At 44.6% G+C, this 27,033-nt stretch overlaps 1 protein-coding gene across 1 annotated transcript in view; it reads right to left on the reverse strand.

Annotated features, from left to right (window-relative positions):
* The window catches only part of RAB31 (RAB31, member RAS oncogene family), a 62,189-nt gene extending 38,163 nt beyond the window's left edge, over window positions 1-24,026 (reverse strand). Inside the window, exon 1 of the mRNA XM_058024312.1 lies at window positions 23,964-24,026. Within this exon, the coding sequence (XP_057880295.1) occupies window positions 23,964-24,002 (39 nt within the window). The 5' untranslated portion in view covers window positions 24,003-24,026. The remainder of the gene's footprint in view (window positions 1-23,963) is intronic.
* Window positions 24,027-27,033: the final 3,007 nt, after the last annotated feature.

Consider the following 27,033-nt stretch of genomic DNA (forward strand, 5'->3'; position numbering starts at 1 on the left):
GTTTTATTCTTAATTCTTTTTCTTCTTCATAAGCCTCCTAGCACACTTAGAAAATAACAGTTATGAACCACATTGTAGCAAGATAAGCAAAGTGGGTGGGGTAGGGAGGAAGGAAAGAAGCAGGAATGTATTTCACAGTAAGTGAGCCACTTTTCGTTTGCCAGAATAAGTAGCTACAGCTTCAGAATGTCCCCTGGTCAGCAAAATGGATTCAAAAATCTGAAACTGTATCAGATGTTTCTGATAAATACAAGGAACCAATGTAAGCATGACTAATTCCAGACTTTTAATGTTTAACTCCAGAAAACACATTCTCTGTCCTTCCAAAATCCCTTAGCAGCAGATTTAGGTGTGAGGATTTTAACAGCACCAGAATGGAGAGCAGAATGCCACAGCAAACAGTGCCTCCACCCACACTCCTGCTCCTGGGGAACCACCCCACTTGGCTCTCCTTGGCTCTCACTGCTGTAAAGGAGATGAGACTGTATTTCAAGCCAGCAGCATTACAGGATGCTGGCAACTCATTTGCAGGCAAGCAACAACTGAGCTGCTTCTGGCTGATTTGCAGCAGCTTACAGGGAGATAAAAAAAATAAAAAAAAAAAGAAAGCAGAAAAAATATGAGCAATATATTAAAAAAGAAAACCATTTTCCCATTACAAATAGGCATTTGGTATATTCCTCTGCCTATTGTTCCAAACACATTTATCCCAGCAGAAAAAGCTAATGCAGAAAAACTGAGTACTTTAATTTAAATCTGGATGTCTCATTTATATCTTTGCACATAGGGTCTGGTCCTCCAAGCACTTTTCTAAACTGGAGGAAGCTATAGCACCCTGTAAACACATCCCTGATTAGGCTGTTAGTCTGCAGCCTTGATATTATAATAGCTTTTAATAGAGTGAGGGTCAAGCCCTATTGTGCTGACTAAACTAATCTCTTCATGTAATTTTTTTTCTACATCTGAAATTGAATAAATGTTGGATTCACAAAAAAAAAAAAAATCCACACATATCATGACTGATGACTAAACAGCAGCCCTATAATCACACACACTGCTGCAAGAGCTTTTTTAGTCTCCACTATGCAGAGTCTTTCTCTGCTATGTTAACACACAGGGCTTCCTAAGTATGTGTTAAATTAGATAAACCATACAAAAATCCTTTATGACTCTAGGATTTTGGAAATACAAACAAAACAAGAACACTAGACAGCACTTCACACAAGGAAACGGCACCCTAAGAATGAACACACTGAAGAAATTGCCTTCTGTCCTTCTACTTGCAAAGTAAGGACAAAAAAAGAAAAAAAGAACATCTGGCTTGTAACCACCACAGATCTCATGACTAACTTCCCATTTCAGCTTTAAAGGAAGGTTGAGACACCCTGGAGACAGGCACCACAAAAATCTGCATTAAGAAGCAATGGAGAACTGACCTCTATATAATAGGGATCCCACACACAGCTCCTCCAAAAGGAAGTTTTCTCATCAACTTGGACAAAGCTAGGATTCAATCAAATTTACAATGTGAATTTTTAAAAATGTTTAAAAATTAAAAATGCCTGTCCCTTCAAAACATTCCTCACAATAACTAAGAGTCACTGAGACATCAGCTACAGACAGGTCTCATTAAATCTGACAGGGTTTAACATGAGTTAGTCTTACAGATCAAAAGAAGAATGAGCCCTAGCAACCTGGAGGGTATAAATACTAAGTGCTCAAAAATCCCCAGGCAAAGAAGATGTTATTTCAGTAATAATATGAGAAACATTTGGACCTGACAAGTCTTTATCCTTTCCCACATGCCAGAAACTGATCCCACAGCTCATGTGGCTTCCATCAAATTCAGCAGACTTCCCTGCACCTCACAGCAGGAATACATCTGCTCCTCAGAGCCCATTTGTGCCAGGCTCCCCAAAAGCTGGGCAGCCACCACCCTAACTTGAGCAAAGGCACCACAAGCATTTGGTGGCTGAACCCTTCCTCTGAGGATCCCTGATCAGGAGAAAAAGAGCACAACCAATGCAGTCAGGGTTAGTTTAGTGTAACCCCCAGGAAGCCTCCCATGGCAAAGCTTTTTCACCAGGTATAGGGCTGGAATTACAAAGCTGCTCACGCTGATGGAACTCAGGGTTTCAGCCAGAGAGCAGTACCAGCAAGCTGCTCTGAAGCTTTCTCCAGACTGGTCAGCATCAAGAAGTGCAATTTAGTGCATGCACCAGAAACATCTGTGGTCAAATTTGTCTTTAACAATTCGCTCGGTGTACTGTGCAGTGAGATAACAGCACCTTCTGTCTTCCTTCAGACAAAAACCAAAACAAAATAAAAACAGTAAAAATCCCCAGGCTTGATGAAACACACAGAACTGAGGTGCAGTCAAAAAGCTGTCCCACTCTCCTGGGTGGGGAGGAGAGGATCTGCTCAGAGAGGAAGCTGGCTGCTCCTCATTGTTAAGAGAAGCAACAATTCTGGCTCCCTGTTACATACTCCCACCACTGGACACTCTTGGCTGATTCATCCCTAACTGAAAAATAACAGAGGGGCCAGTTTATGCTCAAGATTTCCCAGGCTACATTCCACTTTTTGTAACACTGATTTGATTCCTGCCAGTGCTAGTGCAGAGAGGAAGGAGAGGTCCTTGTCTTGTTCCGAGCAGAGCTTTCACTGTTGAGGCATTAAAGATGTACAGATGAAAACACTTGAATTGGTATGAAGTTACCAAAAAGGAGAAAACTATCCTTTATTATCAATGTATTTAGTATTTTATATACCAAAACCAAGCACTGAAAAGCTTTGCAACTGGCCAGGCAAACCTGAGGTAGAAAGACAGAATTTAAACTTTAGGGGAAGAAAAATAATCAATGAGTCACCAAAAAAAAAAAAAAAAAAAAAAAAAAAAACAACCAAAAAAAACCCAAAAACAAATGCAGAGAGACCATTCATTCCAGTAGCTCTGTAAAGCACAGCTGGTTTTGACTTGGCAAATCAGCTTCTGCACATTTGAACAGCTCTTCTTTCCACTGCCAGAATTGGCCACGCTTTCATTTTTGATTTACAGTTGAATCACCCTGGCCCATTCCCATTACCCTCAGCAGGACTTTGATGGAATCTGAAAATTCACAGCAGTGTAATCGCATCTCAGAGCTGCTAAATGGTTTGCATTTCATTAGCTATCATCAAACAAATTGCAGGGCCTGGGCTGTAAAGTATCACTGGGCTTTAGCAGAAATGTAAGCTCAGCTCTGGTCAAGCCTGGTGTCCAGGAGGAATGCCACTCCTCTGGCACGGTCTGGCATGCAGCACTGACACCCAACCTGCATTCTGAATGCTTTCAGGGATGCCAGTTCTTAACCCAAAGGCATGTGACAAGCTAAGGCTGAGCACAGGATTATGGCTCTCTTTTAAATTCCAGTGGAGGCAAAAAAGCAACAAGCTGAAAAATAAATTAAAGCCTTGCAATTTGCAGCCTGCTTTAGTCCTCTGTGCTTGCCTTCAACATTTTAATCATTACTCTACTGATCAAATGCAGGTAGCATTGCAATACTTTCCATGTCTTACTAATCCACTTACAGCTGCTCTGGAAGGCTGTGACAGGCAGCTTGAAGAGCATCTGAAACTGCCTTTGGATTTTTATCAACTGTATGAACATACAAGGAAGAGTTATGCACAACAGATTCCTGATGGCAGTTTCCAAGGGCAGTATTTTAATCCAAGAATTACTCTGCCTAATAAACTTTATGCTATCCTTAAACACATCCTTTGCCCTTCCCTGTGTTTGGGTATCACTTTCAGTTGTCTGAAAACACTGCTGTAAGGAGAAATACCTTGCAGGAGACTGAGGTTCAGACACCCCTGGGACTGAATTGAATCTGCCAAGTGTCAGGCTTGTCCCAGGGAAAATGAAGCCATGCACTCTGAAGTGGTGTCTAGGAAGAAAAAAAAAAGCTTCCCACTTTTATTCAGTTTTTCCATCTGCAAGATGTATCAAGTGGGCAAAGCTATCACTGCATAACTGCACTGATGAAAATACAAGAGCAGCTCTTAGACTCACACACTGGCTCTCAGCTGCTTCACCAAGACAAAACTGCCTGAGGCTTCAGCCTGAACCACAGGGATGCACGTACAGGTGCTCTGAATCCTCACTTCTGCAGTCAAAATACAGGCATCTCATCCAGGACACTAATGATTTCTGTAAACTCCAAATTAAAATTTTGTGGCTGTATACCACCAGTGATCTTCAAGGAATTTCTGCAAAGATCTGGGAGATACTCATCTGCAAAGCAAATTTTTGAAAGGGAAGAACTAGGACCAGAACTGGCTTCCAGAAGTGTAATTTTGCTGTCATGCTCTTTCCTGAGAGAAGGGTACTTGCCAAATGAACAACACTCACACTGAATGTTGGAACCCAGCTGCCCATGATCCCAGCACAAACACATGGATCTCACTGCAACTCTGTTTTGAGAGGGAGGATGGCCACCACTGGCCTTCTCTGGTGGATTCAGCAGTGTCTCACTTCAGTAGGAACCACCACAGTTCTTCTGGTCACCTGTCCCCGCGTGAACTTTACATGAAAATCCCTATTTGCATTTCCCTTTGTTGCATTCCCTTCTTTAAACTCATAATATATGGTAGTAAATGTATCTTTTAAGTCAACTGGTGCATTACTCCCACTAAGTTAGGATGACCTATGCCAACTCCCACACAGTAAAAAACCCTACACATCATTCCTAATTGCTTTCAGACCAACATTGCTGTTGCAGAGCACAAATTAGCTACAGAATCAGACTTTTTCCTCTAGAGCACATTGGAATTATATCAATTCCCTCTACACACAAAAGTGCAGCACTTGTTCTACCCACAATCAGGTCAGTCCTGTTATATCAGAATGCAATCCCTCCTCCTAGTGCTGCAAGGACTGCATTTGGAACAGTAATTCTTGGCTCTGTTGTTCTCAGCTCACTAGCTGCTATGTGAAAATACTTATTTGATTTTACCTTGCAACAGCGTTATGGGGATGTTAAACAGTGATAGTTCTAAAGCATTCAGACAGTAGAGTAACAAAGGGCTATTTAAGTTCTTTAAGAGATAGTCAAGCATTGAGTTTATTTGTTTGGTATTTATAAGCATCTTCAATACCACCCAGACATTTCTAATGGCTGCTTTAAAACAGAAAAACATTTGCCAGTCAGGGCTTAATGTATCTGGCCTCCTGTGGTGGGCTGATACTGCCTGGAAACCAGGTGCCCACCAAAGTCATCCTATCACTCCCTCAGCTGGGCAAGGGAGAAAAAATATTAAAAAAAACTGTGGGTTGAAATAAGGACAGGGAGACATCACTCACCAACTACTGCCATGGGCAAAATAGACTTGAAATGGGGAAATTAATTTAATTTACTGTCAATTAAATCAAAGTAGGATGATGAAAAATAAAAATTAAATCTTAAAACACCCCCCCCCACATCCTTCTCTTTTTCCCAAGCTTAACTTTACTCCTATTTCTCTATCTGCTCCTCACCAGAGCCTTGTCTCTGCCCCTCACTCCTCCTGAGGGGGAAGACTCCCCACATTCTTTCTCTGCTCACATGTGAGCCCTTTCCATGGGGTGTAGTTCTTCCCAAACTGCTCCAGCACAGTCTCTTCCATGGGGTGCAATCCTTCAGGCACAGACAGCTCCAGTGTGGGTCTTCCATGGAGTCACAAGCTGGGCCAGCAAAGTTATTCCAGCCTGGGCTCCTCTTCTCATGGGTCCACAGGTCCTGGCAGGAGCCTCCTCCTGCATCAATTTTCCACGTGGTCACAGCCTCCCTGAGGCATCCACCTTTTCCAAAATGGTCCCCTCCACAGGCTGCAGGAGGATGGACCTCCATGGGCTGAAGGGACACAGCTGCCTCACCACGGTATCTATGCAGGCTCCAGGGGAATCTCTGCTCCAGAACCTGGAGTACCTTGCCCCTCTCCTTCTCCACTGGCCCTGGTGTCTGCAGGGTTGTTGCCCTCACATATTCCTCTGCAATCTCCTCTTGTGCAGTAGTTTTTTCCATTTCTTAGCCACGTTCCCCCAGAGTCACTACCACCATCACTGATAGATTCACCAGTGTTAGACCTGTCTTGGAGCCAGCTGGCCTTGGGTCTGTAGGCCACCAGGGAAGCTTCTGGCAGCTTCTCACAGGAGCCACCCCTGCAGCCCCCCCACTACCAAAGCCTTGCCAGGGAAACCCAATGCATCTCTGAATGGAAAACATCATCTGATCCCTCTCTAGGTTTGTTTTCCTTCAGTCCACATCCATTTGCCAAACATGCACAGTGACTGACCATCTGCTTCACCTCAGAACTGAAGGGAGGCTACAGCCCTGTCCACCTCTGTTCCCAGCCAATCCCCAAAGCCAAATGCCTGCTGCATTATACCAGTTTTGGCACCCTTACCAGTGTGATTATTCAGCATGTGGTTTCCTTCCACACACATCCTGCACACATCTTCCTGTGGAATTAAACTCAGGCCTGCATAGCTGCTCCAGTATCTGCAATACCTGGAGCCAGAGAATGCAGTCCTACTGGTCCTGCTATCTGTAGGCCTCTTTGGAGTTAGCCAGTCTCTTTGTAGTCACAGGCCCCTTGCTCTCCATCAGATCCCAGCCCAGTCATCTTTCAGAGATAACAAAAACCCCTAATGCCCAAGTTTCAACTACAGTTTCTTTAATATTTTGCTACATCCTTTTCTCTCTTATAGATAAAAAAGAGTATTTCCATCCCTCCCTCACTCACAGACTACAATATTAATTACAATCTCTTCCAACTATTTACTTTTGTCAAAGACACACCCAAAGATCACAAGCAACAGTGAAGTTGCTTGTGATCTTTGGGTATGTCTTTGAAAAAAGTACAAAATCAAGCACTGATGGCCAAAACCACTTTATCATTCTACCAAAGTGATGTGCCTGGCCAGAGATAAGAGAGACTCAAGAGCAGCTAACTCTGTATTGTAGCTAATGCTAGCAAAGATTCACTTTGCCAGAGATATTGATATATCCATGCATGTAATATTATATAAAACCAAAGTCTTTCCCAGAGTGTTTCCAAGATAATTGGCATTATTCTGCTATCATCACTAGGGCTCCAATCCCAAGCTCTTCATGCTGGGTTGATGGCATGGAGAATCATAGTTGCAGCCTTAAGAATCACAGAATCATAGAAAGGGACCTTAAGGATCATCTACCTCCAGCCCACCTACCCTGCAGGGATATCTTTCAATACACCAGGTTGCTCAGTGCTCCATCCAGCCTGGCCTTGAACACTTTCAGAGATGTGGCATCCACAGCTCTGGGCAAACTGTTCCAGTGCCTCACCACCCGCACAGCAGAAAACTTCCTCCTCATATCTAATCCAAACCTACTGTCTTTTTGTTTGAATCCATTCATCCTTGTCCTGCCACTTACACACGATACAATGTCCCTGTCCATCTTTCTTGTGGGCTTCTTTAAGGTACTGGAAGGCCGCAATTAGATCACCCTGAATCTCTCCTCTTCTCTCCTCTCCTCTCCTCTCCTCTCCTCTCCTCTCCTCTCCTCTCCTCTCCTCTCCTCTCCTCTCCTCTCCTCTCCTCTCCTCTCCTCTCCTCTCCTCTCCTCTCCTCTCCTCTCCTCTCCTCTCCTCTCCTCTCCTCTCCTCTCCGAACAATTCCAGTCCTCTCAGCCTTTTGTTGTACTAAAGATGCTCCCTCCCTCTCATCATCTTGGTGGCCTCCTCTGGACTCTCTCCAACACATCCATGTCCTTCCTGTGCTGGGATCCCAGGGCTGGATGCAGCCCTGCAGTGAGGTCTCACCAGAGCAGAGGGGCAGAATCCCTTCCCTTGCCCTGCTGGCCATGCTGCCTTTGATGCAGCCCAGGATGTGTTTGACCTTTGGGCTGCAGGCTGACCCTGACAGCTCATGCCCAGCCTCTCACCCAGCAGAATCCTCAGGGTCCCTCTCAGCAGGGCTGCTCTCAATCTGCTCACGCCCAGCCTGGAGTGATACCCATTGCCCCAACAAAGTATTCCACGTGTCTGCTGCACATTTTCTCTTCCAGCACTTACAAATCGTGCTGCTCCTCCACAACCTGCCAACTCTTTTGTCTATGAAGCTGGCACAGGAATATAAAGCGATCCTGATTTATGAGAAAGGGGGCTGTGGAGGGAAAGGGACACTGGCACAGGAATATAAAGCGATCCTGATTTATGAGAAAGGGGGATGTGGAGGGAAAGGGACAACAGAGCTCTTCTTCAGGAATAAAATTAACACTGCAGCCAACCTACCTCTGCTTCACACTTTTTAGAGCTCACCTACTCTGGTAAAAAAAAAAAAACAAAACAACCAACCAAACAAAAACCAACCCAAAACCCAAATCCATAATCCAATCCCACTGTTTATGCTTAATCACTGCATGTTACTGCACAAAGAGCAAGCCAACCACAGTGCTATGCCACCACGAGCGTGGACAGCAAAGATAACTGCCTTTGATTGTTGCTAATATTATTTAGAAACAGCTTCCCCACATCAAATTTCCAGCTAATTCTCTGTGTCTTTTCTTACACCTTTCCTTCCCCTTTGCACACAAGTTATCAAATTCAGAACAGCAGCTGAGCTGCGCCAAGAGAAATGGGGGATTTTAAATTGAAATCAAAGAGCAGAATCTCAATCAATTTCTTATGCCCTTCTTAGCATGTGGCAAGGGCAGCTGTGGAGAGAGAATTGCTTAGCCTGGTGAAAAGGAAGAAGAAACTTGGTGTTTATTTGCATTCCTTCAGCTCAAACTGTGGCTTTTGGGGGCACTGGCTATTCATTTAAGATGCTCAGCTCCATGTTTTGAGCTGCCTCTACAGTTCCAAGTAGGAGCATGATCTCTATAAAAACCAGCTGCAAATAAGGTGGTATCAATCTGGCTGGCTAATAAGATGAGAGGATGAAAGGAGAAAGAAGAGGAGCACCTTTGAAGGGTCACACATACACAAATCTCCTTTGGACCAGCAGCACATGCCAATGAATGAGCAAAAATCCCTCCCACTGGATTGCATGGGGGACCCAACAGTACAAAGCCTGAGGATATCCTTAATGAGACTTGCTCATGCTCCACACTACAGTGAAGCAGCTTTTGAGTTTTTGAGGTTTTTGAGTTTTTTGAGTTTTCTGCACAAACCATCCAGAAGCAGTCCAGCCTTTGGGGGACCTACCTCACTGTCAAACAAGGCACTGATTAAGTCACAGGAAACAACTTTGCATCAAGAAAACTGACTGAACAACTGTGCATCAATAAAAGTGACTCAAGACTGAACCCGTGGCAAGAAAGAGAACCCCTGGCAGTACGTGACCCAGGTGCCCACCAAAGCAAGCTCCGTCACAAGCCCAAGCCCACCGAGCCCCTGTGCAGGCACAGGGAGGGCATTTCCCTGGGCAATAGCACCACCTGGTGACTCCAGGGACTCGGGAGCAGGAACCGGCTCCACTCGGCCACGCTGGGACTGGAGCGCAGGAGGAAGGGACACTGACTCTGCCCGAGTGAGCCGGGAGCCAAAAGCCTGGGGAACGAGGGAAAGAGGACAGCAGGATGGACTTGCAAGCACTAGAAAGGTGATGTAGACTGAGAGGGAAAGAGGAGTGCCTGGGCACCTTCCCTTGGAATCACAGGCATCTCCCACTGCTGGGACCGCCTTGAGGAGCCCTGTGTGGCAATGGGTAGTGTGAATGTGGCAAAGGCAGCTTCAAAGGAATGCCCCATCCCACAATTAATTTATTGTACTAAGGAATAAAGAAAGGAAAAGCCCCACAAAACCCATAAAACCCCCACCCAAACCTGCACAGTATCAACAATGCTGTATGCCACAGGGGGGAAATTTTCGGGTTAATTTTTAGGAGACCATAGTTGTGGGACTTCATGGAGTCACTATCTTCCACACAAGAATCACACTTCTATTTGCCTTTTACTGAGCACTGGATCAGAGGATCCTCCTGACCATGGCATAACACAGACCAGAAGACAAACCCACTAAACCCACCCTGAGAGGTGCCTTTTAAGTGGTAAGAAAGCGTGTTACAGAATCATAGAATTACAGAATGGTTTGGGATGACAAGACCTTAAAGACCACCTATTTCCATCCCCCTTGCCATGGACAGGGACACCTTTCATTAGATCAAATTCCTCAAAACCCCATCCAGCCTGGTCCTGCACACTCGCAGGGATGGGGCAGCCACAGCTTCCCTCAGGGACCTCAAACCGTGTCTGAGGTGCTCTCCTGCCACCCTGGCTCAACCTAATCACATCTCCCTGCTGCCAGCTTGCTGATTTCCCATCTGAGCTCCGCCACAGACACTTCAGTACGACCTCTCCAATGTTCACCATTTCATTTTGCAGGTGAGGATGAGAAATGGGCCCTGGTTTACCATGGGTCACACTCCCAACACCAACAAAACAGGAACTAAAAGCAAACTTCACAGATCACTCCAGCAAGTCAAACCACAAACAGGGAGGACCTAAATAAAGCTAAAATAAATTAAAACTGCAGGTACTGCTTCAATGCAGTACCCACAGTTTTAATTTAATTTATACAATACTATTTCTTGAAAGTAATACCTCGATTTTGGCAATTCCAATGGTCAGAGTTAATTTTCTAGACAAATTTGGGACACTTTTTAAAATCTGCATGCTGCCATTCCTTTCCTACCTGCTTTATCTCAAAACACATGGAGTCACATAAATCCACTTGATGTACTACTCCTCCTGCAGAGAAATTCCTATTTAAAGACAGAGTAAAAAATGTGTGAATAGTATCTACTTAGAAATGCTCATAATTGTCCCTGAAGTTGAAAAATTAGGTAAGGGAAGCAACATACAAGTCACTGTACCTCACATTGTCAGCGATAATGAGTATTGATTGCAGGGGTTTTATCTCCATTGGCCATATGCACACACACCAGCATAACAATTTGGTTAAATATCTTTCATCACCATTGTGCAATGCAGTGATCACAGAAACTAAATTTAGTTTTCAGACAACATGCATAAATAACCTGAGGTTCTCACAGTTAAGTAAACATATTAAGCAACAGCATCCTGACAAATGTTGTTTTCAAGTACAATTTGCCGGCAAAAAATGGGATAAAAAATTCTGTGTAGTTCTTTCCAGACCAAATTCTTTTCCTAAGTGAACCTTCCCCACATATACTGTAACAGCTGCAACTTTCAAAATACTGGTATGATGAGGAGATAATCTTTGACTTGAATTGCTGTTTGACACAAGTTGCTGTTCATACTCCAACACCCTACCTCTTTTCATTGTCAAATTCTATCATCAGGGGTCATGATTTAGAAATATAGGCTTGTCAGTGTCACCTAGTAAATACAAAACCAAAATAATTTATAATCCTGTCCCAACATAGAAGATATCAAAAATCTTCCAACCAGTATTTTAAATTGATAATCCAATCCAAACACTGTAATTTCACATTGCAGATTGTCAACAAGCATCAAGTCATTTTCTTTTATTAAATGAAGGCAGTGGCTCTTACACAAGCAACAATATGCCCATCAAACACAGCATTTGACAAAATGGCTCTTGTGTTCAGCTTGCTATTTCACTAGTATAAAAATTGTTCAGCAATTGTCTGGAAAAACTGTAAAAGGGCTCAATTACCTTCAAATTTGTCCAACCAAGCTCAATAAGTGCTATTCAATTCAATGTTCAGACTTACTCATCCCACTTTGTAACTGTCCCACCTGCAACTTGTTACTGCATTTCATAGCAGAGAGGAAGAAAAAAGCCACTTAAATTATGAGTTCCAACTGAAACCAGTTTTCAACTGGTTGAAAACTTCAGTCCTGGAGACAAGAAAGCCCAATCCCTTCTCCCTTGCAGCAACAGGCAAGAGAGAGGAAGGAGGCAGTTTCAGGGGCAGCTATAAAAACTCACATTTCCTCTAACAAACAGGAACCAGCCTCATGGCCATGGAGCTTTGCTCCAAATTAGCAGAGCCCTGGTACCGGGTATGTCACCTACCAACAACCAGAAGCAAATATCTCCTCCACTGGTCTCTACTGGCCAAAGGCAGCTGGACACCATCAGCCTGGACTGGTCAGGAAACACCACAAGGGTGGGACAGGAACTAAGGATTTCGTACCTGGATTTATTGCCAGAAACTCTGCCTCTGATTATCAGCTGCTTTTAGCTGATACAACAACCTGCAAAGTCAGCAGCCTCTGGTGACCATCTAAGGTGAGAGCTGGTCTCCTTTATCAGCAGCCTCAAGGCTGCCCAGCTGCTATGTCACCCTCTTTATGCCAGGTGCTTTTACAATTTGCCAGTCTTTGGAAAGCCACCTCCATCAACCTTCCAGACACAATAAAACAAGTTTCTTCTCCAGGGGGTATCAGGAGAAGGGGACAAGTTGAGAGTTTCTGAAATTTGCCATTATTTGTTATTTCCAATTAACTGCAAATGACATGTAGATACTGTGCATCCATGTGGACATTCGGTGGTAACATGAAGGAGAGGCCTAAAATCCTTGAAACTGGAGGTTTTCATTTCCTGAATTTATGTGCAGGATGGGAAATGGACAAACAAAAGTTTGCCTAAACCTAAATCTGTGCTAAGAAATGTTTTACCCAACTGTTAGGTTTAACTAACCTCAATTAGTAGTGATTTCATATTCATTCCACCTGCTGTCTGGATGTAGTTTTCCCTAAGAGAGCAAACATCACCACTTATTTTAAACAGCATCATATAAAGACCCACCTGGTGCTTTCCCCTCTATCACTCATGCAAGCAAACAGAAGAGATAACAGCAGGCATGGTATAATAAATCCCAGGGCTGAGTTTTTTATCTGTGGATTTACTCTGTGCTGCTGTGAAGTTACTAAACCTAAAGCTATCTGCACCAAACAGGCTCACAAATGGGAGAAAATATCCGTGCAAGGCTGTAGCCCTTAAGCAGTTGACTTCTTGAATGTGTTCACCTCCTGTTGATTTCATCAGGAATGAAACTTCTAGAAGTTGGTAACACTAGTGCCATGAAATTCAACTTTTTAGGGAAAGGTCCTTAAGGAAAACCAGGTTTTGTTGCTATTACTGTTAAGGCACCCTCTTCTCTCCATCACAAAAATAACTAGGAAAAACTAGTATCTAACTTACAACTGACTTGCAAAAGGAAGTTTTTATTCACCTGGCCATTTTTTTCTCATCCTCACTCAAAATCTGGGAACCAAAAATGGTCAAAAGTGTATAGACTTTGCAAATCTCAACTGAAATCATGCCGGGAACATTTCAAGTGGAATGCTAAACCATGGAGTTCAGTACATTTAAGGACATCTCCTCAAAGGACAAAGGGATAGAAGAGTGGATTTCATCTTTCCCTCCAAAGTAGGAAAAGCCACACAGGAGGTGCTGAGGAGTCACCCTCAAGACAGACTGTCTGGATACTAAACACTTCCAGTGTCACAGCCAGAGTGTTTGGGACCACATGGAACTAACTCCTAAGTTCCCACAGATCCCAGACATGGCAGAACAACAGGCACAGGGATTGAGGAAGGGATATCCACTGGCCAAGGAGATCCCACCACAGCTTCCCTGTGTCACATCTGTGACAGTGGTTTTGACTGGTTGAGAGATACAGCTGAATTTAAAGCAATGCAAGCAACAATTCTGCAGGCTCCACTGGCCAAATGAAATACCACTAAGACAAAGTCAGGGGTTTAAAATAATTTAAAAGGAAACTGAAGGCTAAAACCAAGGGAGAGATTGGCAGGGTTTTTTCACCCCATGTTATTATTTCTACTACCTTTTCTTGGTTTCCTCTGTCTAGCTTTCTGTTTTGTTATCCTCAGCTTCTCTTTCGCTTCCTTCTGACTTTACTCCTCTACATTCTTCAATCCCTCTCACCAGTTGCCCTACAACGCTCCCACATGTTTTACCTTGGTCTCACAGTTTCAGTACTCCATCTCCTCCATTATTCTCTGTTCCTCCAAATCTCCTCCATGCCAACTTCTACACCCCTTTTTCTATTGATCTGCACATCCTTGCAAGTGTTCAAGGCCCTTAGCAAGGTTGTCTACAGGAATGTGTCCCTGCCCAGGAGGGCTGGAATGAGATGATCTTTAAGGTCCCTTCCAACCCAAACCATCCTTTGGTCATAAACTATTCCTGAAGAACTCTTTTAGGCTGCAGGGCTACCACTCTCCTTCAGACAATCTCTGTAAATTTGGATTTATGGTGTCAGAGGTTGGCTTTCTCTCTGCTATTTTCCACACCAGCCTAAGGGAGAAGACAAACCTGGCCACAAGATAGGTAGATCTCAGCTATTCTGTCTGGCTTTAAGGTCAAATGACAGGAATCACTCATGAGCTGTATAATCTCAAATACTTAATTTACCTAAACATTTTATCCTATTCTCCACACATCAGTCATTCAGCTGTGCATTAAAGCATGTGCTGAGCTATAAGCACGAGATTCAATTTAGCCCATGCAGCAAAGGCTGAAGGATGCACCCTGACACTCTGCTAAAGGGGGATTACCCTAATGCTCAGAATCAAACATATACTAAAGGATGCTACTCAGATTAGGGTTTCAGTAACATAATCTCAAATCAAATTTATGTTATTTGGTTTTATCCAACTGCCATTTTTGTCACATAAAACATGCTCCAACTGTCTGATGAATGCCCTGGCATGCATTTATTCTTTCCAAGTGCACTCTGCAGGAAAAAAAATAAACAAAATATCCAAGGCAGAAAAAAACCCACATCAATTTAAGACAGAGCAATCAATTCTGAAGATTATTCCCATAAACTACACTCTGCTGCTGGAGTCATAACACTTGAAGACAAGGTTTAATTCCCTCACTGACATTTAACAAAACCAAGACAAAAACAAAGTTCAGCTTTCCTTGGATTTTCCACAAGAGCAATAACATTCAAAAAAGAAAACTGCTGGTGTAAGGGATAATGTAGCAAAAAACCCTCATGTTTGTAGCACATTCAGAAAATTAATATCCTAAAAGGAAGCTCGTCTACACAGTATTGGAAAGGTTGAAGTCAGCATGGACTATGCACCATGAATAACTTCTGGCCTAAAAGTGGTTGGAGGTTTCCTGTTCATATCAGCTTTAAGAAGAGATATTTCAAGTGTTGCTATTATGATTCTTAAAATAGGCACTTAAATACTTATATTTAGTATGCAAAGGAAAAGGGGAAAAAAAAAAAAAAGAGATAGATAACGGGCTTCCTATTCACGAAAGAACATACTCCCTTTCTCATTTCCTAAACCCCTCCAGGAATTAATCAGCTGCGAGATTCATCCACCAAAGTGGAAGTGCACCCTTACAGGCTTATAGTGGTGAGTATCAGTCAGTGAGAGGTTCACTTTTTTTGTGGTTTGAGGCTTTTTTATTAACAGAGACTACCTAAAGCAAACAAAATTAGTATTTGCTTCCATGGAGAGTAGAAGATGCTCAAAATTAAAACTGTGACTGTACATTTACCAACACCTCAATATCTCAGTTGTAATATTCTTCTAAATCCTAAACTATTGACCATAGTGATAACATATTTTTGCCCCCTTAAACCGAGCACCTAAAAATTGAAGTCTCAAGAGTCAAGCTGAACTTTGGTGTGACACCAGACCACATTCAAGAAAATGCTCTTTTCAATTAGTCTTTGGCAATTCTGGTGATTCCCAGTACGGTTTCTCTCTGCAGGCACACACCACATGCTGATCTAAGGATTCTTTCTTGCCACTGAATTCCCTCACAGGAAGAAATGGATAGACCTGGAGAATTGACACAGCAGCAGTACTGGAGATGAGTTATCAGTTACCAACTACAAGCACAAGATAGAGAAGGCTAAAGCTATTCCAGAGGTATCCCAGAGGTCATCAGTGAGCGTGGAAAGAGATGCAAGTGACTTCAGACACGTTCTGTCAACCAGAAGCACAGCTTTGCTGATGAACCATGAGATCCTATCAACACTTAAGTTTTGTTTGCTGCAGAATTAAATGGGCCCCAAATTTAATTTTTTTTTTCAGAATCAAACCCACTTTAGTAATCTCTTGTAACTCATTTTGGCTTCGTATACAGGTTTTAAAGGGAAGGAGAATCTGCTTCAGAGAGCCTCTAACTGTAGGTGAATTCCTGTAAGAGCCTGATATTTATAATTTACAGTTTATTATAGTGCCCTGCAGGGACTACAGTCCCCGGAGGGGTCCAACCAGGACACCCAGTGACGTCTGCAGCATCCTGTCACTCTGCTGACAAAGGAGGAAACAATAACTCAGGGACACTAAGTATTTAGTGGCTGGATTTCATGCACATGCACTTCCACATGTTGCCCAAATAAGAACATACTCTGGCCAAAACAAAAAGTGAAAAACCATAACTTCTCCACCCTCGCCTGCAGAAAATATAAAACCCATGCACTAACCAGCATTTCTGTTTAAAAATATCCCAGCGAAAATAAAAAGCGTTTGTTCCACTGCCTGTTGTTCGGCTTTCAGAACAGCCCTGCAAGGCCAGAGCCCGTAAATCAACCACTGGCATGTGCTTACACAAGGCTGTGCTCCCAGCTGGCCTCCCATCCACCTCCGCTGGCGGCTTCCTAAAGCTTGGATTTGTCCTTTGGCAGTGGTGCTCAAAACAGCGAGCATTCACGGAAAGGGTGTACAAGATGTTTCAGAAGAAAACTGAAATGCGTCCCTTTCCTGGCATCCTACAAACTGAGATGGAATTTTAAAAATTTCCTTTCACCTTGACCTTGACACCACTACCCAGCCTCCACAAGGTATGTAGTGAGAAGAAAAACAACTCTGTAAGAATAAAAACATAATTTATTTTGGTTTACTTTGGAAGCACGTGTCCCATGGCAGCTCCAGACACCTTCTGCAGAGTTAAATTCACATCAGCTGCCCTTGGCCTACAGTCAGGAGGTAGTGGGGGACACGACAAGGAGCAAAGCACTGGAGGCTTGCTCTGCCCTCTCTAAAAAGCACGGGATGATCCAACTCATTGGCACGATGACCAAACCCATAGGTGTGATGAGCACTGGATGGAGGGAAGACTTGCAGGTAGCTTGTAAGTAGACCAACTCTACCCAGCTTCCAACCTCCTTTCCCAACCCTCTTGGAAGGCACCTCTAACCATGTGTTGGGCACTCGGCTGGCCCCAGAAACACCTCCAGAAAAATATGAGCAGAAGAAGCTCCAGACCTCTTGATGGAGAGCACAGCTCCAAAACCAGCCCCCACATCAGTGGAGGCTGGCGAGACACCAGAGTTGAGAAGAAAGTCCTTGCCCTAGTGTCCTGGTTTGAAAAGGAAGTGAGTTTTTTGGGATGCTGTGCAGTTTTCTGAGGCAACACCTGAACTGTGGGGAAGGTGGGGTCAACACTAGCCTGCTCTAGGGGAAGGTGACCCTGCCCATGGCAGCAGGGCTGGAACCAGATGGTCTTAAAGGTCCCTACCAACTCAAACCATTTTATCATTCTTTAACAGTGCAAACCTGCTAACGCAGCTCAGTTCAAAGTGTTCACTTCAATGTGCCCCTCTCCCTTCCCCTCGAAACCACAGCGCAGGAAATGGAAAAAAAGAAAAAAGTGCCTGTCCTGATCTTATCTGGAGAGAGATGTGGCCAGGAAATCCATGACTAATAGCAGTCCTGGGAGGGTCTAGCAGCCCTGGTGACTGGACAAGTGGCATTTGCAAGAAGGAGCAGCAGGGAGGCAAAAGAGCAAGAACAGCAGAGTTATGGCTCCAGCCTCCCTTTAAATGCTTCTCTCAACAAGCAATTAGCTTGAGAAATTTTAGACAGAATAGGTCAAGAACAGGTCTCTCCAGCCTGTACGTGCACTTGCAGTCTGCAGCACCCACACTGCACCCAGCCCAGACACAGCCCAGCACAAGCAAAATGCACCAGCACTGTATAATTTGTGTAATTTATAAACACCACCAGAGGCAAAAGCCCTGCAGACTCAAAGGCCTTTGCCATGGGCAGCTCAACTGCACTGTAACTGCAACACATCCTATCAATAAATCAAATTATCACCTTAGAAACAAGTCCTACCATCAACCAGAGTTTCAGAAAACACACTTTAAATGCAAATTAAAAATGGCCTTTTAATATGGCTTGACTTAAGCTAGCTAAAAAGAACCACCCGATGAAAATGAGAGGGTTTTTCTTTTCCTTATGTATTGTTTGCATGCAAAGTTTCTGCCTCCTTCACATAGTCTCAGCATTACTTCACTGAGTAGGGCTAAAACTGCACTCAACTATGCTAAAAAATTGAGTTTATCACCATTCAACTTCCTTATTTTGGCAGAAAGAAAGAAAGAATGTGGGGGTTTTTTTCTCCAGAACTACTGTAAACCAAGAAGTTTCCCAATTTTTTTGGCCAGAAATCAAAAAGAGCATGGGGCTGGGGAAATCTAAATATAAAGAGAATTTGAAAAACAGTAGAACTACAGCCTGCATATGATATCTGGGTGACAGTCACTGCGGGGACTCATTCAACAGGCAAGTTACAAGCATGGGATGGGAGCTCAGAGATGGTTATCAGCAAATGGGAGCCCATGAAGTGCAGCAACAAGCACCAACCACAGGGTGCTCTTTTGCTACCCAGGAGATGATTAGCAACAAGCTTCCCCTTTGAGGCTTTGCTGCTACTGAAACTAAAATCTGCTTCAAATTCCTCCTTCTGCTTCTTCAGAAATCCAGTTTGGTTGGGCCCCTGGAAACGAAAGGAGAGTGTGGCCTCCACAATCACCTTTGCCTAGAAGGATGTTCCACTCTACCCTTCTAAGCAATCCCACACAACACCCTTGGAAGAAATTAGTAAAGAAAAAGTTTTGTAGATATGTTAGGAAAGCAATAGGGCCAAGATCCTGAATTCCAAATTATGAGAAATTATTTACCTACATATTTAATGTCTATATTGCAAAAAATCTGATTGTAGTCATTTAAATGTCTTGTAAAATAATATGAAAAGGCTGCTCTAGGCTTCTGAAGACACTCTTTTATTGATACAAGAGAACAGGCCTTTCTTGCTTGGTGCATAACTGGATTTTAATGCAATATTGACAAACACAATAAAAACAAAATCACCAGTCTCAGTCTCCTTTAGTATCTTATAAGCATCTTTTGACTGGCAAAGCAGGCAAAGGAACATGGAAGTGCTGTGTGCTCACATTAAGGGCATATTTCAGAGTATTCTTCACCAAAGAAGAATAAAAAAAAAAAAATTTGCCAAGAAAATCAGGTAAATGCAGTTCAGCTAACCATGTGTGTGTCTTTCAGTTCTCCACGGACTTAAAACCACTGTTCAGTTTCACCTAATTTGATGTTTCACTACAATGCAAAAAAATAACTGGCTAGGAAAGAGATACAGATCAAAGGGCTCCTTTGATGGAAAGCCTGAAATGATGGACACTTCAAACCAGTGACTTCACAAGACAGACCGCCATGTGGCCACGACTCAAAAATTTCTCTCACAATAGAGCTACTTGTTTACATAACAAAATAGAATGAATGAGTAGGTAACGATGAACCATTAACATGGGAGAAAAAATTGCTTGGCAGTCTCTGTTCTTCTCTCAGACACGATACTTTTGTGGACAAAATTACAGAAGGCACAACACAAAATTACACATTTACTTCATCAGTACATTCTTCCTCTTTTCATGACCCCCTTTGTTTGCTCTGCTCTCTGTTTTAGGCTACAGCACTGCAGATGTTGATGCACCCGTGGATTCTGCACTGTGCAGCGTTGCTGTCTCCAGCAGGATGCTCACCTTACCACGGAGGCCACCTTGCACACACCTGGTGAGAAGAAAGCTCCTTAACTGGTCCAACCCTGCCAGGGGTGCTGTTCTGTTTTTAACAGCAGCTTTCCCATTTGTGCTGGGACATGCAGGCCATAAAAGCATTGACTGTGACAAACATTTTAGACACAAACGAAAAGATTCCCAGTGGTCTGTGTATACATCGGTACCATAGTGTAATTTCCACAGAGGAAATGTCTCTCCTTTTACAAATGCAGGCTCACCAGTTTCAGACAGCATTTTCATGCCAGCAAGCGACTTCTTATGAGCAAGAAAACGGAGGCACAAATGGAAGGGTGAAGAAACAAAGTGTCAGCCAGGGAAGACGTGGGCACTATGTTCAGGAAAACTTTCTACAGGAAAAGCAGTTAAGCCCTGGGACAGAACCCCAGGGAGAAGACTGTGTGCTTTTAAAGACAGAGGAAACAAACATATGTCAGGAATAAGAAGGGCTTTAGGGACAAGGGATGACCTCTGAGCCTCTTCCAATCCTACCTCCTTTGGTCCTGTGATGCACAGTCACAACACAAAAATGTAATAAACAAAAACAGAAGGAAAGGAGTAATGGAGGTCACTTTAGATAGTAGTTAGCAAACCACCTCCCAAAGCCTGAAGAGTTGTCAAAGTTTCCTCAGGAAGTGACAAAGACAAGAAACTTTGCCTTAGTCGTAAACCTGGCAATCTCTTCTGCGGCTGCCACACACAATTATGTCAGGATTTGGCAGGGAGCTGTAAATCGCTCCTCCAGCCCACATAAAGAAAATGTTGGGAGCTAGGCACAGGGCACTGAGCAGCCACAGACAGATTAGGAAAGCTGGCAGCTGCACAGCCAGCCACATTTCAGCACTGAAGCACGGCTCAGGAACACAGCAGCTCCCCGACACTCCTCCCCTCCTCCAGCCCCTCAACAAGGCGCCCACATGGAAACACCATGCAAGTCAAAGGAGAGCTACACTTCATTTCACCACACACACTGAGCTGCAGCTAAAACCTGCTCAGACCCAGAAGCATGTGGCATCTAACACAGGGACAACTGCTGGGAACAAATAAACTGGATTGGGAGAGCAGGAAGAGTCGGGGGTAACAAGACAGGACTTGGAGCAGAGCTCTAGCATTTGCACTCAGGAAGATGAACACCTTCCACATGCAGACACCTCACTGCCCAGCAGCAATAATTTACTGGAGGAAGTAGTTTAGGAGCAGGCTTGAGGACACTTGCATGGCAACATACTAAAGAGAGCTGTTCAACTGCACCCCTGTAGCTCCTACACCCGAGGCTGCGAGGCACCAGACAATTAGACAGGCATCCTGCTCCTCCTCGCCCACTGGCAAGCTGGAACCATCCCTTCTCAGAGAGCTCTGCAATCAACAAAGCCTTCCTTCCAAACTGACTCACTCCCACCCTCCTGCTGCCCCAGACTTCCCCTTTGCCCTTCCCTCGCTTGTGTCTCCTCCAACAGCTACAAATCCCACAACCATCATCTTGTACTGCACTACTCCTGCCTGCTCCAAATCACTCCTGTGACACCCACAGAGAGTTTTTAAAACCCTAAGATACTCTGGAGATAGAAGAAATGAATGCAGACACCCAAATCCTGCTTTGTTAGGTTAATGCTGAAAACCAGAGGCCAGGCTCCCTCCTGGTAAAGTGGGGTCACATCCAGGAGCCAATAACCTACTCCCCATCTTTAGAGCAATGGCTCCAGGCCGCTCACTGGCCCTGGAGAACTGCACTGGCCTGTAGGGCTGGCAGTGTGCACCACAGCTCTGGTTTCTCTAGTCCTCTTCATCATATTCCCATCTAGACCTTCTATAGCCAAATGGAACTCCAGAGCTTGTGGAGAAGCTGGCTTTGCAAACATTGCACCAGCTGCAATTTTTTCCCACTGGGAAATTCTGAATAGGCAGAAACAACCCAAGCCCAGGCCCTCTGCACAGCTTGAAGCCAAACTGTCAGTGATCTTCTGATCCAGAGGTGCAGTCTAGGGCTGTGTTCAGAAGTGGAGAGGGATATGGATTTACAAACCAATTTAATCCATATTTCTAACAAGGATAAGAACTTGTCTTGGGACTAGGACATTCCAGACTTTACTGATTATCAAGAGATCTATGACATACAATGCAGATTAACCAGTTTTTTTTCAGGACCTACTGAAAAAAACAACTGTCAAGATTTCTTTTGGTAGATCTGAGAATGTATTTTGAGTTGCCATCTAGCTTTCAAGCAGATCAGGCAATTATTGCCTCCATTTGTTTACAGAGACAGCTATGGAGTTTCCCTGCTCTAGAAACGTCAACTTCTTGAGGGGATTCATCATCTGAAGAATTCCTCTCTTTTGGGAAAATAATGTCAATCCCCACAGTAAATGACATCAGAAGTAGGAGGTTTTCTACGACTATGCCCTCTTAAAACAGAAGGAACATATCACTAATTACTAAGTGACTATAACTACACACACATCTCCCTAAGTGCTACCACTGCCACCCCATCATTTTAATGAATCTACACAGTAATTGCATACTCTTAGTAACACAGAGCTGCACTATAGGTTTCTTTTCCTGTCTTAAAAAAAAAAAAATGCAAGCAATTGCCTTACAAAATCTCCAGTAAGTTTTAATGTTACAAAACATCAATAAATTATGGACATGTGGAATCTCATACCACAAGACATTTCTTCTCTATAAAATTACAACATTTTCTGCTGGAGAAGAAAACAAGCAAAGACACATCCACATATTCTACCACAGACTCCTCATGTTTGTACAAACCACATTTATTTTTGTCCCTATGCCATTTTAAAAGTTGAAGGCAGGAATTCTGACCAAGAAAGGAGGGATGGTCACTGCCAAATACTTTGGGTTGAACTCTCCAGAGCCCTGGCAGCACATCCTGGCAAGAACTACTCCAGGGCAAGGTACCCACTCCTGCTGGGCTGAGTGTCAACACAAATCAGAGAGAACCGGAGCGTCTATTTGTGTTCGGTTTTCAAATGTTCAACTCACTTGGATGGCATGAAAGCAAATTCACTCTCAAAAGCCTTCATTCATGCGCTTCTCTGAGTGCTTATGGAGATGTGGGCCTAAAAGCAGCCGAACTTGCAGCGGGTAATTTGAGATGTTTGACTTTGAGAAAGAAACTTGTGTACTGGAGTAGTGATGCTCTGCTGGTTACTGTCAGCAGAGGTGGTTCTGCTCCGCGGCGGTGTTTGTGCCAGCTTGGTGGGCACACTTTGCCGGGAAGCTCGCTCGGTGCCGGGCAGCGAGGGGCAGGCGCAGCCAAAGTGCCGAGCTAAGCACATTGCTGCTCCAGATGTGAAACGCACGCGCAAGTTCGCCAAAAAAGCGAAAGGAAAAAAAAAAAAAAAAAAAAAAAAAAAGGGAATGGCAAAAAAGGACGTTCCTGTAAGGAGTCGAGTCAAAGAAGCGCTGCTGAATAAAGCCAGGCAAGGAACTAAACAAAGCACCGAGCAGCACAGCGGTGAGCCGGGAGCGAGCCCCTCGACACGGCGTCCCGGGGCGGGCAGCGCCGCCGCTTCTCTCCGGGCGGCTCCCACCGCTGGAACGGGGCTCGGCACGGTCACCGCCGCCTGTGACGAGCCCCCAGGGTGGGCAGCAAAGCCCCCTACCCCTCCTGGTACCTTCGGGGCTCTGGCACCAAAGGGAGACCTCGGCGGGGCCGGGGCCGCCGGGGGATGGCTCAGTGCCGGCAGCCGCGCCGCCGGGGAGCGCTGGGGGAGACCCCGAAAGAGAGCCGCTCTCCGCCTCCCCCCACGCCCTTCTCCCTTTTACAAAGTTGAGAAACAAGACAAAAACAACCGGCCCCAAAGCCTCCCCCCGCCCCGTGCGCGGCTGCCAAGTTTCGGCGTGCAGGAATTTTCTGCGGCCGAGCCCCCCTGCCCCGCCCGGACCTCCAGACACGGCTCCCCCCGGGAAGCGGGACAGCCAAGGGGGGAGCGGGACAGCCAAGGTGGGAACGGGACAGCCGGGCCGGGAGCGGGACAGCCGGGCCGGGAGCGGGACAGCCGGGCCGGGAGCGCCCCCCCGCTTAGCGAGCAGCCCAGCTCCCATAGCCCCCACCTGCGAGGCGAGAGAGGAGGCAAAGAAAGGGGGAAGCGACCCGCCGGCCGCCCTTACTCACTCCAAGCAGACAGACTTTCAGCTCGCGTATCGCCATCATCTGCCCGGGGCCCGGCCGCTCCGCATCCCCGGCGCTCCGCACTGCCCCGCCGAGGCGGCCCAGCCCCGCCGGGGCCGCCCCCGCCGCCGGTCACATGCGCCCGGCCCCGCCTCGCTGCTGCCCCCCGCTCCCATCCCATCCCATCCCATCCCATCCCATCCCATCCCATCCCATCCCATCCCATCCCATCCCATCCCATCCCATCCCATCCCATCCCATCCCATCCCATCCCATCCCATCCCATCCCATCTCATCCCATCCCATCCCATCCCGTCCCGTCCCGTCCCGTCCCGTCCCGTCCCGTCCCATCCCATCCCATCCCATCCCATCCCGTCCCATCCCAGCCCAGCGCCGCCGGAGCCGCTCTGGGCTGAGCCTGGTGAGCGGCGACAGCACGGAATGGTTAGAGATGAAAGGGAGCTCTGGAGATCATCTGGTCCAACCCTCCTGCCAAGGCTGGATCGATCACAGGTTACACAGGAGCGCATCCAGGTGGGGTTTGAATGTCTCCAGGGAGACATGGAGGTCCAGCGCTCTGCCACCCTCAGTGGGAAGTTCTTCCTCATGCAGAGGTGAAACTTCTTGCTTTTCAGTTTATGCCTATTGCTCCTCATCCTCACTGGGAACGACTGACACCATCCTCTTGGCACCCACCTTGAGATACTTACAGGTATTAATGAGATGCCCTTCAGTCTTTTCTGAGGCCCAGAGTCTCTCTTCATAAGAGAGATGCTCCAGACCCCTAATAATCTTTGTGTCCTTTCGCTGGACCCCCTCCTGGAGCTCCTTGTCTTTCTTGTACTGCAGGGTAAATATTTGCTGTTGTGAGAAAAACAGTCTGTGAGAGACGGCATCCTGCAGGGGGCTGTGCATATGCTTAGTCCTACACACCATGTGCTGGGCTAGGCACGGGATGGGGACTGCTCTGGTTGTGAACCATCTGAATCCATCTCCTTTTTCTTTTTTTTCTTTTTTTTTTTTTTTTTTTTTAATAAGCTTTTCCTGCTATGTGCAGAAATAATTGAAAATAGTAACTCCATTTTTTACCCAATCCTGCTAATACACACCCAATTTGGATTAAAACAGTCAACCTCAGGTTAGCAGTAGGTTGCAGCCCACACATCACATACCAAATTTAAGTTAAACTCATCAGCTTAGGGCTGGTCCTCTGAAATCAATGAAGAATAACTACTCTGCTCTTGGTATGCAAGGTTCTAGAATTTATGGTGGATTGCACACAAAAACCCCAGGAAGGCAGAAGAGCATCATCCATCAGATATTTTAAATCAGAGCCTCTCTGTTCTGCTTACAGTTTTATCTTGGCTTCTTTTTTTTTTTTTTTTTTTTTTTTTTTTTTTTTTTTTTTTTTCCTTGCACTAATTTATCAGGTAAAATTGCTAAAGGGAATTGAAGAAAATCTTGATTAGTCATTGTGAGATTACTGCCAGGTCATTAGATGCTTCCTGGCAATAAACTGTTGTGGAATTCATTATAACACTAATTAGTTCCACACGGAGCCCTGCACTCACACCAATAGGCTGGATGGAGATGTTTGCCCACTTCCAGAATCCCAAATCCTAGGCCAAGGAGATGCCTGGAGCACAGCAGTTGTCATCTCTATGGAGGAAAACACGAATTATTGCTAGCAGAGTATTCACAGCCTGTCAGGAGAGAGATTATCAAAAGAGAGACATCAAAGAGGGGCTCATCACAGAGATGTTTTTGATTTAATTAAGCTCTTTCTTTTTTTTTAGGAGAATTTAGCAGAGAAACAAAACACTGCAGGTTTTTTAGACAACCAGTAAAGAATATTGCAAGGATTCTGGCTGCTCAGTGCCTTTCCACAAGAATGCATTATACACTGAAGTATTTCAATAAGCACATAAGCACTCCCTGATGTGGAAAAACTACAGTTCACACTCAGGACATTCAGTTTAAAGCAGCTTCTAATTAGTTTTCTAAATTTCAGCCAGTAATTGGTTCTACAAATTGACAGGAGATATAAATTTTTAAGGTTTTACACCATCCCACTGCATTCTTTTACAAAGTGTTGTGGTTCAGGATCACCTTTCCATAGATTCTTTTGGGGGTTTTGTGATGTTTTTAAAAATTTCTGTCTCTTTCATGTATGCTATTAGTCATTTATCCCTTTCCTTTGGTCCAGATTTTGTAATTCTTGAAGTCTGGGATTTTTTTCATTACTGTGTATGTGAAACATTATGCCACCTGAATTAATTTCAGCAAGACTCACTGAAATTACATTTTCATAGAATCATACAATGGCTTATGTTGGATTGGCCCTGAAAGATCATCCAGTGCCAAGCCCCACTGCCATGGGCAGGCACACCTGTCCATTTTTCAGACAGTAATACATCTCACTGACTTCAAAACCATATTACTACATGGCCACTGGCTGTCTTGACTCAGTATCACCAAAATACGAAGCAGTGCCTGAGATATTTGCCCAGGAAAGCAAGTCAGATTCCCATCTTTCATCCTACCTGGGGAAATTTCTCAAATACACACTGGTGTAGTGTGAGCTCTCACTAAAAGAAGTTACAGCCCAGACCACAAAAGTTTCTTGTTGAATGGAACAAATAACTAATTAGCTACTTACAAACAAGCAAACTGTTTAAAACAGTAGCACAAAGAAGACACTGAAACAGCAGAAGAGAGGTTGTTAAGGGCAACTTTATTGTACAGTCAAAAAATCTAAAGAGCCAAACTAAAATTAACAACCAGAGGAAAAAGTAACATATAGTACTTGTTTAAACAAAGAGCCTATGAACAACAAAAACAACAAAAAAGGTATCCCCAAAAGTTTTGAGTCTCCCCAAAATTAGGGAGATAAGAAGAGAGAAAAACAACAAATGTGTTCTGGTATTTAAAAAAGCTACTGATGCTCATTCTTCCAGGAACTGGCATAATCCTTGTGTTTGTCTGCATGCAAGACGCTGTGGTCAGGAAAACATTTTTGCAGAATTGGTCATGTTGCAGTGTTTTCAAATGGCTTATTAAAAATAAAGGAAAA

Source organism: Melospiza georgiana, chromosome 1 (genome assembly GCF_028018845.1).
Source record: "Melospiza georgiana isolate bMelGeo1 chromosome 1, bMelGeo1.pri, whole genome shotgun sequence".
In the NCBI taxonomy this organism is placed as follows: Eukaryota; Metazoa; Chordata; class Aves; order Passeriformes; family Passerellidae; genus Melospiza; species Melospiza georgiana.